At 49.0% G+C, this 11,285-nt stretch overlaps 1 protein-coding gene across 8 annotated transcripts in view; it reads left to right on the top strand.

Annotated features, from left to right (window-relative positions):
- The first annotated feature begins 1,982 nt into the window (after positions 1-1,982).
- The window catches only part of NSD1 (nuclear receptor binding SET domain protein 1), a 146,129-nt gene continuing 136,826 nt past the window's right edge, over positions 1,983-11,285 (top strand). The window contains exons 1-3 of one of the 8 annotated variants that reach the window (XM_019838275.3): positions 1,984-2,138; positions 4,069-4,182; positions 4,923-5,012. In XM_019838275.3, the coding sequence (XP_019693834.3) occupies positions 4,153-4,182; positions 4,923-5,012 (120 nt within the window). In that variant the 5' untranslated portion in view covers positions 1,984-2,138; positions 4,069-4,152. Of the gene's footprint in view, positions 2,139-2,593; positions 2,618-2,798; positions 2,937-3,076; positions 3,213-4,068; positions 5,013-11,285 lie in introns of those variants that run through there. The other 7 variants (XM_023259154.2, XM_023259134.2, XM_023259150.2 and 4 more) reach the window with 7 other exon arrangements.

Raw genomic sequence — 11,285 nt, 5'->3', positions numbered from 1 at the left:
GGGAAAGTAAAATGTTGAGAGGAGCCTTGATGAATTGGGGCAATTGGCAGGGGGTAATTGTCAGAAATGCTTAGCTCAAATTATTAGGTGTGAAGAAGGAAACAGTCAAAGCTTCCCCACTGAATTGCCCAGATGGGGTTGGCAGGAATGACTCCTTAGCAGAGCAAGGGCTGGTCCCTGTAGGGCAGGACCCTGTGGTGTAGACCCAGCTTTTCTCCGGCTGGTCCTAGTGCACAGAACACTACCAACCTTACTTTGTACCTGGGAACCTTCAGAGGACCTCAGAGGCCCCCTGGGGTCATAGTTGGAGTGCGGGGGTGGGGGTGGGGGCGCATTACTTTGGTTCCAGGGGATATCTGCCCTCTAAGAAAGCCTGCTTGGTGTCTTGGCAGGGGCTGCATTCCAGCACCTACACGGTGTGCTATGGACCTGTTTACTTGTGTGTCTCCAGGACTGGACTGTGGGCTTTGGAGAGTAGGAGATTTGGGGCACCCTGAACTCTTAGTCTACTGGGGCCAGTCTCCGGGAGAAAGGTGGGGAAGGATTAAGGGTGGCGTTTAGGGACTCCCGTGCCGACGCCGCGCAGGACAAGGCCAAAAGCGGCCTTTCTTCCAAGTGGGCTCACGGCTAACAGATAGAAGGGCTGCGGGTAAACACTCCACTGGGGCAATAATTATGCACATTTACTAAGCCCAGGGAGGACTCATGGTCACGTGGCTCTCGAGGGCGGCGCCCTCAGCTTTGAGATGGAGTTAACTCTAATCACAGAAGGCTTTCTGGAGGAGGCGGGATTTTTATGGCGGTAGGTTGTGGTTTTCTCTCAACAGCGAGGATGCCCTTAGCACTTTAGGTTAACAACTAGCTGCAGAGGTGAGCTTTTTGCCGGGGTTCAAGCCCAGGGGGCGACGAAGTCAGAGAGAACTGGGGGAAGGGCTTAGGGGGCCGGAGTCTCGGGGTGAGGCTGGGTTTGGTTTCCTTGACCTGTCCTTACGCCGTCTTTGATGGTTGGACGCGTCGCGGCCGCTCTAGGCCAGAGCTGCGGGGCCCCGCGCGCTGGGTGCAGGCCTCGAGTTCCAAGACGCCCTGGGAGCAGACAGCACACCAGGCCGAGGATTAGGCGATTAGGCCATTAGGCCTGGCTGGACCAGCCGGGCGGTCCGCCCTCCCAGCGCAGTTCCGCCGGGGTCCCGAAGCCCGGCTCGCAGGGGCGAGGCGCGCGCTCCCGGGGGATCAGGGCTGCGGAGCAAGCGGCCTGCGCTGGGCGGCTGTGGCACGAGAGGGCCATCTGCCTGGGTGCGGAGAACTGCAGCGTCCGCGGTGCGAGGCGCGGCCCCTCCGGGCCCCCAGCTCGCGTCCCCTGCCCCGCGCGCACACACCTACTGACGCCCGCCCGCGCCTGCGGCCCGAGTCCCCGTGCCAGGCCCAGACCCAGACTAGGCGCGGGAGGCGGTGCAGGGATTAGTGGACCCCTCCCCCCAGCGCTCCCCTCGCCCCGCCCGAGGCAGCGAGGACCCCTGGGCTCGGGGGTGGTGAGGGAGCTTCGTCCCGGTGGTGCCCGGGCTGGGGACACGGCCTCACTGGGCGGGGGCCGCACGGCGGCAGGCCGAGGTGCGGGCGCGCAATCAGGCTGCTGCCCGGCTCCGGTGCGGGGGGTGGGCTCGGCGCGGGGGTCGCCTGGCCTCATCCCCCGGCCGAGGCCACGGCCGGGCAGGCAGTGCCCGGGCGGGTAACCCGACCCGACCCGGCTCCCGATCGCCGCTCACCCCGCAAGGCCGGGCAGGGGGAGGGAGAGAAATAGGGAGGAGGGGGAAGGGAAGGGGTGGTGGGTGAGGGGCTGTGGGGACCGCAGGGCCGAGTCCCCAGCCTGACTGCGCTGCTCTAGGGCGGCTGCCTGTTTTTCCCGGAACGAGCCAGCCCCCTGCTTCGCGGGCGTCGGGCCTGCGGCAGGAGGGAGCCCTGGGGCTGCACAAGCTTGGCTCTGGGAGGCAGACCCGAGCTGCTGCCTCCATTTTGTTTCCTGCTCAGCTTGGTCTGTGGTGGTGGTGGTGTGGGTTTGGGGTGCGGCTGGGCAGGGGGTTCACCTGCGGCCACGCCTGCTCGGGGCCTGAGGCTTCGAAGACCCCAGCCCAAGCCCCCAGGTGAGCCCCGCGGTAGGAGGGGGGTTGCCTTGGCCTCGGGCCGAGCCGAGCGAGCTGAGGGCAGGTGCCCAGTGGATGGGGAGCCGGGCTGTAACCTAAGATGGAGGCTGGGACTGACGCGGGCCCGAACGGGGCTGGCTGGGCGGTCGGACAGGCCTCAGCCGGGCCAGGTGCCGCCGGGGATGGGGCTCGAGACGGGTAGGGTTCAGGAGCCGTGTGCAGCCCGGGGCCAGCGTAGCGCCCTGAGGTAGGTGAGGGGATCTGAGTGCCACCCACGACGCCCGCAGGCCCAGACACTCCGGGGAGGCGCGCGAGGCCCCTGGGGAGCCTGCCTCAGGCCCCGCCCGGGCTGCCGGGCCGGCCCGTAGGCCCGGGCCGCGAGCGGGCGCGCAAGGGGAGGGGAGGGGGCGGCAGCGGCGGCTCCGCTGATTGGGCGGCGCGTTCGCGAGCCCGACTTCACCCGCCCTGAACCCCGAAGAGTGAGGAGAGGGAGCGCGCGCGCGGTGGGGGGAAGGGGTGCGCGCGCACTCGGTGCCCCAGCCGCACGCGGGCCGGCGCGAGGCGCTGGGTCGCACGCGCCGCCGCGGGGGCGCGCGCGGTGGGGGTGTGAGGAGGAGGAGGCGGCGGCGGAATAGGCCGGGGCAGGTCGCGCTCGCTGCCTTCTCCCCTGAAGAGAGACGCGGGGGGGAGGGGGGTGCAGCGAGCGGCTCCGCTCTCTCCCCTCAGCTCCGCTCGCGCCCCAGTGTAATGAGGGTCACCCCCTCCCCCCAGCCGGCCCGGGAGGGGGCGCGGGGCACGGTAACTAGTGCGCTTGGGTGGGTGGCGGGCAGGCGCGAAGAGGGAGGAGGCGGCCGGGCGGGGAAGATGGTGGTGGCCGTGAGGTGAGGGGCGCGGGTGAGGGCCGGGCGCGGCGCGGTGTTGGTGGCCCGCGGCGTTGTTGCCGCGGGCCCCCTCCCCCTCCATCACTACCAGCCGGGCTCAGGCCTAGCCGGCCCGGCCGCGGAGAACTTCCTCCCGGCGCGGCCCGTGCCCCGCCGGCCTCCCGCGCGCACCTCGGCCTCCGCCTCCCCACAGGTAGCCAGCTGGTGGGCGCGGGGCCGGCTACCCTCCTGCAGCAAACTTTGCTTGCTGCTTAATATTGATGAGTGCGATCGGCTCGGCCAGGAGGTGCTGCCGCGGCTGCGGGAAGGAGCGCGGCCCGGGCAGGCGGCGGCGGCGTCGGCAGCAGCCATGTTTGTCAAGCTGTAGCAGCTGCTGCTGCCCTGACTCGGCTTCGCCGGCTGCCTCTGTTTCTCTCCCCCTGCCGCGTCGTGGCCTCTGGGCCCTGCAGCCGTGGACTGAGCAGTCTTGCAGTCTGAAAGGCGAGGTTCGGGGTGCACCCGCTTAGGCCGACTCGCCTGCGGCCTGGGCACGGCCGCTGCAAAGGCTTCAGTGCCGGCTGGGCGCAGGGTGCAGCGCTATTGTGACCGCTGCGCCCGAGCGATCCAGGAAGGAGGAGGGTAACCTTTTTTGTGCAGCGTCCGGGAGCCCCCTTCGAACCCTGCAGCCCTCTCCCTTTGGGAGATCCGGCCGCTGGACACCCCCCCCCCCCACCAGCGGGGGATGGGGAGGACAATTTCTGTTTGAGATTTAGGAATTTCTACTGCCAAAGGGATTTTAATGTTAGTTCAGCCCAACTGTCCACCAGTCTGCAGTGCAGGAAAAAGGGACGGGCTGTTTGCATGTGGCAAGATCTCCCAGCTCCGGGAAGATGGAGTTTGCGGAGGCTCACCGAGGCCATTTTTCCATCGTCAGCTGGGGAACTTTTTCCGCCCATGGAAGTGCAGCAGAAAGGCATTGAGGCCACTAGGCCTTCAGAAGTGGCTGCCATTTTGAAGATAAGAGTCAAATGGCCTGTAAACTAAGATTAATTGCTGTTTTTGGATTTCAGGTTGATGCTGGCCCAGGATGGATCAGACCTGTGAACTACCTAGAAGAAATTGTCTGCTGCCCTTTTCCAATCCAGTGAATTTAGATGCCCCTGAAGACAAGGACAGCCCTTTCGGTAATGGTCAATCCAATTTTTCTGAGCCACTTAATGGGTGTACTATGCAGTTATCGACTGCCAGTGGAACATCCCAAAATGCTTATGGACAAGATTCTCCATCTTGTTACATTCCACTGCGGAGACTACAGGATTTGGCCTCCATGATCAATGTAGAGTATTTAAATGGGTCTGCTGATGGATCAGAATCCTTTCAAGACCCTGAAAAAAGTGATTCAAGAGCTCAGTCGCCAGTTGTTTGCACTTCCTTGAGTCCTGGTGGTCCAACAGCACTTGCTATGAAACAGGAACCCTCTTGTAATAACTCCCCTGAACTCCAGGTAAAAGTAACAAAGACTATCAAGAATGGCTTTCTGCACTTTGAGAATTTTACTTGTGTGGACGATGCAGATGTAGATTCTGAAATGGACCCAGAACAGCCAGTCACAGAGGATGAGAGTATAGAGGAGATCTTTGAGGAAACTCAGACCAATGCCACCTGCAATTATGAGCCTAAATCAGAGAATGGTGTAGACGTGGCCATGGGAAATGAACAAGACAGCACATCAGAGAGTAGAAATGGTGCAGTCAAATCGCCATTCTTGCCATTAGCTCCTCAAACTGAAACACAGAAAAATAAGCAAAGAAATGAAGTGGACGGCAGCAATGAAAAAGCAGCCCTTCTCCCAGCCCCCTTTTCACTAGGAGATACAAACGTTACCATAGAAGAGCAATTAAATTCAATAAATTTATCTTTTCAGGATGATCCAGATTCCAGTACCAGTACATTAGGAAACATGCTAGAATTACCTGGAACTTCATCATCATCTACTTCACAGGAATTGCCATTTGTAAGCAGTTTTTGGTACAACTTAAATATATACATAAGTGTATATATACAGGCAACTTAAAGGGAAACATAACTGATTGGTTTTTGGTTGTTTATCAGTTCACAGCTGAGTGCCTATTGCTAATGATAGGCTTTTTGGGGAGATTTTACTCTGATTTTTAAATTTATCTCTGTTGTATGATTTTTTTTCCCTCAGATTTTTCCAGTTAACTCTCAGTTGAGGACTGGCTAAGAGTTAAAACTTTTAAGGGCCTTTAATTGAGTTCAGATTTCATTTTTCAAGATGGAGCATACATTTGTTTAGTTTTACTTAGTTATTTTTTAAATGTTTTGGCATACTGGTATGAGTGCAGGTGAACCAGTTAGTTTCCTGGAGTTCTTTTTTTTACGTAAGGCCTGGCGTGTTTTTTTAGTTGATGGGGTGATACTTGCTTCACATTGAAGTGCATTTTGGGTACAAATTGAAAGTAGCTAAGATGAGAAGACCTTCTTGGACATCAGTCAAAATTTAAATTAGGCCAGTTTTTCTGAACTACCTGTTGTGAAGGTATAGTATCCTATTGCTGTAGGTAACTGCCACCATCAGAGTAGACTCTTGAACTTAGGTTTTAATTTTGAAGTGTTTGTGTGTTGTGGTATGTGTAGGTGTATAGAAACGGAAGAAAATCTACTTTGAGTTGTTATTTAGTAGTGCTGTGTATTGTTGTTAACGAGTGGTAAATGATAAAGTTCTTTTTTATTTGATCTTATACAGAATTTCTTGGACTGTCCATAGTTAGCGGAATGCTCAGTTCTCTTAGCCTCAGTTTCATCACCTTTAAAATCAAACTTCTTGGTTGTTAAAAAATTTTTCTCAGCTTTAAATATTTCATTCTGATTTTGTTTCTCCCCAGATGTATTGTTATGGTCACCTGCAGTGTCACCACGGAGGATCTCCTTACTTCCATGCCTCTGCAATCTATATAAAAATTTAATCAGAAAAAAAATTGTATGTGGTGACTGTTTTGAGTGCATTAAACATTCACTTTACCATATAGCCTTGATAGTCTTTAAAGTCACAGAGAATGTGGGTGTGTTGCTTTTGTTTGTTGATTCATGTTTTAAATATGCTTTAGTACTCCTTGGTTTCTTAAGTTGGCAGTTGCACATTTTAAAAATTTGTTTTGGTAGTCACTTTGAGTCTGTATTGTCCTTGGTATTTTTTAGGGTGGATAAGTTGTGTTGGTGACCTATTGGCAGCTTAGACAAACTCTTTCTTGGGTTCACATGGAAATTTTTTTACATATATAGTGATGCCCTTGTGTTTACATAAAATCTTGCATTTGACAGTGGAGATGTTTCTCTAGAAGCATATATATAATGACACATAAATCTGTTTCTTGTCAAAGAGATGTCATTGGAATATTGGCTCTATTAAACAATTGAAAATATTGGAGCCTATAGATAGTATGTTATGTATCTAAAATGGGAGTTAGCAAAATTGTGTATAAATAGAAATTTTTTTTTCTGGCAGAAAGTATAAATTGCTTAAAGACTTTATGGGCTTGAAGAGGCGAATAACCAATTGAAGGCCTTTGGTTTAAGGTCGTGGATGCAATGTATTGCTTTGATTTTTGCCTTTGATATTTTTTAGCTGAAGATTTGAAATAGTGAAGTCAGTGTTAGAGTGCAAATTTAGCTGAATAACATAGTTTGGGAAAGGTGTAATTAAAAATAATTCTATATGGCTACACACTTAATATATACAGATTACTGCACAGTTGATTCATTGCAGCAAGTATAGAGCACTTACTTACTCTGCATTAGATTCTATGCCTAGGGCTGGAAATTTTAGAAAATCATTAGCAAATGCTGTTGGTATTTTTTGTTATGTGATACTTTGATAGAGTAAGATTCTCTTGGTAAGAGTAATATAGTTATTAGGATTGTAAATTCCCTTTATAGAGTTAGAGAAAGGCACATGATTCAAAATCATACTGTCTTATTTTGTATGTCTAGCTGTAAGCAGACTTTTTGCCTCTGCCATAAATAAGCAGCCTCTTCAGTTTATCCTCTGCTTTTCAGTTATTTTATCTGAATATAGTGATGTGAATAATGATTGTCATTATAGTTAATAATCCTGACTTGGTGCTTTTATATTTAATTGGGTTGACACCTTCTAATTCCTGCCAGTGAATGTATGCAGTGTATAGTGCTTAATAATATGTAGGTACTTGATAAAATACTGAAGGAAAGTTGGTCCCAGAGCTAAGTTTAAACAGGCAATAATTTACAACTTATTAAGTGCTTTGGTCTGTATTGTCTCATTGGATCTTTATAGTTTTGTAGTGAAAGATGTCATAAAAGACAGGTCATCCTTCAAGACACTTGAGATTATTAGAGACAAAACTAAAACCCTTGAAATCCTAGAACTATCTCAGTACTCTTGGTTTTCTGTAGTGACTTCTGAAGGTCTCTGACACTCTTGGCTGGGCCTGGCTTACTCACTAGGCTGTTTGTAGCAGTTTGTTTTCTACTCTTCCCTTAGATGTTTTATGGAGAATTTATATTGTGGTGGTATTCATGAATTTAGGGATACTCAAAATTCTTAGGATGTAGCTAGCTAGCTCCAGGATAGTCTGATGTACCTATTGTACTTTTAATCTAAAGAAGGTGACTAAAAATGAATCCACTTACAGTGGGAACTAAAATTTCATAATAAGGACAAAAGAGTTTACTTAGGATTTTATATCGGAAAATTAAAATGAAGAAATATGAAAATAAACTTTTTAAACCTTTATCAAAACTTTGGTTGTGATGGCAACTATTTGTTATAATAAGGCAAGAATCAAATAGAGTAAAAAAAATTTTGTCCAGGGGCACCTGGGTGGCTCAGTTGAACGGCTGACTTTTAATCTTGCCTCAGGTCATGGATCTCAAGGTTTGTGGGATCAAGCCCTGTGTGGGGCTCTGTGCTGGTAGCGTGGAGCCTGCTTGGAAATTCCGTCTCTGCTCCTCCTTTTTCTTTCTCTCTCTCAAAATAAATAATAAGCATTAAAAAATTAAAAAGAAATTGTCCAGTGAAATTGCATAAGAGGGAGGTGACATACTTTATTTTGTTTCACTCTCTCATGATTATAATGAGGTTAAATTTTTGTAAAATAGTGAGGTAATCCGTTTTAGTAAGGTTCTTATTTATTTATTTATTCATTCATTCATTTATTTATTTATTTATTTATTTATGGGACAGAGAGAGACAGAGCATGAACGGGGGAGGGGCAGAGAGAGAGGGAGACACAGAATCCGAAACAGGCTCCAGGCTCCGAGCCATCAGCCCAGAGCCCGACGCGGGGCTCGAACTCACGGACCGCGAGATCGTGACCTGGCTGAAGTCGGACGCTTAACCGACTGCGCCACCCAGGCGCCCCAGTAAGGTTCTCTTTTAAAAGTGTCCACAATAGGGGTGCCTGGGTGGCTCAGTGGGTTAAGCATCTGACTTTAGCTCAGGTCATGATCTCGTGGTTTGTGAGTTTAAGCCCCGCATCAGGCTCTCTGCTGACAGCTCAGAGCCTGGAGCCTGCTTCAGATTCTATGTCTCTGTGTCTCTCTGCCCCTCTTCTGCTCACACTCTGTGTCTGTCTCTCTCAAAAATAAACAAACATTTAAAAAAAAAAAAAAGTCCACAATAGAAAATTTCAAGCATATACCAAAGAAGAGAGAATCGTAGAAATGCTTGCATACTCAGTGGTAACTGCTATTTTACTGAACTTGTTTTATTTTCCCTCTGTTATGTCATTGACTTACATTGTTTTTAAGTTTATTTAAAGAGAGAAAGTGCATGCGTGATTGGCGGAGGGTCAGAGAGAGAGAGGGAGAGAAACAGAATCCGAGGCAGACTCCACAGTGTCATTGAGGAGCCCATCGTCAGGTTTGAACTCAAAGACTGTGAGATCATGACCTGAGCCAAAACCAAGAGTTGGATGCTTAACCAGCTCAGCCACCCAGGTGCCCCAACATATCTTAATCCTTTGATGTTTATCATGTCACTTTTTGAAGTTTCTGTCCTATTATTGTTGTCAGTTGTCACTTGTTTACTGCTTGACCTAGATCATCTTTTCCATACCTGTAATCAGAGTGGTTTTTCTTTATTATTTACATTGATTTCAAGAAACACAGCATCTTTTTGCCAGATTTGTTTGCAGTTTTACCTTGTAATTGACTGGCACTGTAATAGTAGTTCATTATTAGGTGGAGATAGACACTATATTGTCCATAGGAAGATGTTTGAATAGAGGCTTCTTTTTGCCATTTAAAAATAGGTATCTTGGCGTTGTAACAATCCTATACAATCTTGGGGATTTACAAAGTACTCAAAAACCACCCACCTGTACTGAGTTCTATGCTGTGGATGTTTAAGTGGTTAAAGAGTTGAGTGGAGAGATGAATGAAACCTGGAGTAGTCAAGGCTTCAAGGAAGAAGTGGAACTTGAATTGGCTTTGGCTGGGTTGGGTTTGGTTGGGTGTAGAAGGCTGTTTTCGTCTTAAGTTTATTTTGAGAGAGAGCACAAGGAGGGGAGGGGCACAGAGAGGGGTGAGAGAATCTCAAGCAGGCTCTGCGCTGTCAGTGTGGGGCTCAAATCCACAAACAGATCATGACTTGAGCTGAAATCAGGCGTCTGGATGCCTAACTGACTGAGCCACCCAGGTACCTCCTAGAAGGGTATTTTTCATGTAGAGAATTAAGTGAACATAGTATTTTCAGGAAGTATTTGTTGAGGATTGGTTGGGTAGGATAAGTGTAGTCTGGTAATAGGGCCTAAAAGTTTGGACTGTGGCATTTGATGTTGAAAGTGATAGGACTAGGAGCCAGCAAGGGATTTTAGCTGAGAAGTGATCTGATGAAATCTGTGTTTGAAAAACTTTGGCTGGGGGAGAATAGAGGCAACCTTAGGATGTCAGAGTCTGTTGCAATAGTAGTTAAAACTTAGACTTGGGGGCACCTGGGTGGCTCATTCGGTTAAGCGTCTGACTTTGGCTCAGGTCATGATCTCACGGTTTGTGAGTTCGAGCCCCCTGTTGGGCTGTGGGCTGACAGCTCAGAGCCTGGAGCCTGCTTCAGATTCTGTGTCTCCCTCTGTCTCTGCCCCTTCCCTGCTGATGGGCTGTCTCTCTCTCTCAGAAATAAACATTAAAAAAAAAAACAACCAAAAAAAACCCCAACAACAACAAAAAAACATGGGCAGAATTAGTAGTAGAAAGAAAGAGGGTAAATCGAAAAGATGATTTCAGAGGAGGGAAATTGGCAGCCATTTTGGGCTATCTGGTTTGGAGGCAAAATCAGAGTCTGGATTTGAGGAAAGAAGGAGAGATGAGTGCAGATGATCTTTGTATGGCTTGTGGTGGTCCCTGAGACAATGGTTCCTCAGATTCTCTCTGCTCTCCTCATCGTTGCAGCAATTCTCTGCCCTCTTCTTTCCTGTCTAAAAAGAAAATAGATCCTATCTCCATACCTCTCATGTTCTGCTCTCATGTCCTCCCTGCTAGAGGACCTGGTGTTACTCATTCCTCTTTCCTCTTTTCTTCTGGAGTCTATTTTCTGCTTTTCTCCTTCATTTTTTTCTGCCTAAAACGGGATGATACCTGCCTATTCTAAAGGCATCTTCTTGTATCCTATAACCCTTCCAATGATCTTTCCCCTTTAATGGTGAATTTCTTGCAAGAGTTAACTGCTTTTTTAACCTCTCCTTAAAGCTCTGTGGATTGGCTTCTATATCCTCTACTCTGCTGCAACTGTTCTTTTATAAGTCCCAGGTGACACTTCAATACTTACCCTATTAGATTTGCAGTATTTGACCACCACTCCTTTAAACAGCCCTTCTTTGCTCACTGTCTTTTCTTCCTCTTTGATTCTCTGCAGTCTCATCCACTTTCATGGATTTACTTTATTCTTACTCTGCTATGTGAAAATGCTCTTGATCTGACTTCTGAGCTTCAGACCAAGAAATTCTAATCGCCAACCAACTTTCTCTTCTACCTATATCGTATTCAATTTTGAACCTATCCTTTATGCCAAACATGCATTTCCTTTTGTGTTAATGACAGCATCATCCTCCTGTTCATTTCAAGGCTGGAAACTTTGGAGTCCCTCATTTTTATGATCAAACCACATTTGAGTGCTTTCTCTGTGCCAGGCACTGCTAGTATTAAAACGTAAGACCTACTTTGTGTTTTTAAGGAACTTTACTATTTAAGGAACACCAGTGTAAACATTGACAATACAGAATAGTAAGTAGTT

The sequence above is a fragment of the Felis catus genome, chromosome A1, assembly GCF_018350175.1.
Source record: "Felis catus isolate Fca126 chromosome A1, F.catus_Fca126_mat1.0, whole genome shotgun sequence".
In the NCBI taxonomy this organism is placed as follows: domain Eukaryota; kingdom Metazoa; phylum Chordata; class Mammalia; order Carnivora; family Felidae; genus Felis; species Felis catus.
Note: the sequence above shows the minus strand (reverse complement) of the source record. Positions and strands in the feature narration are given on the sequence as shown.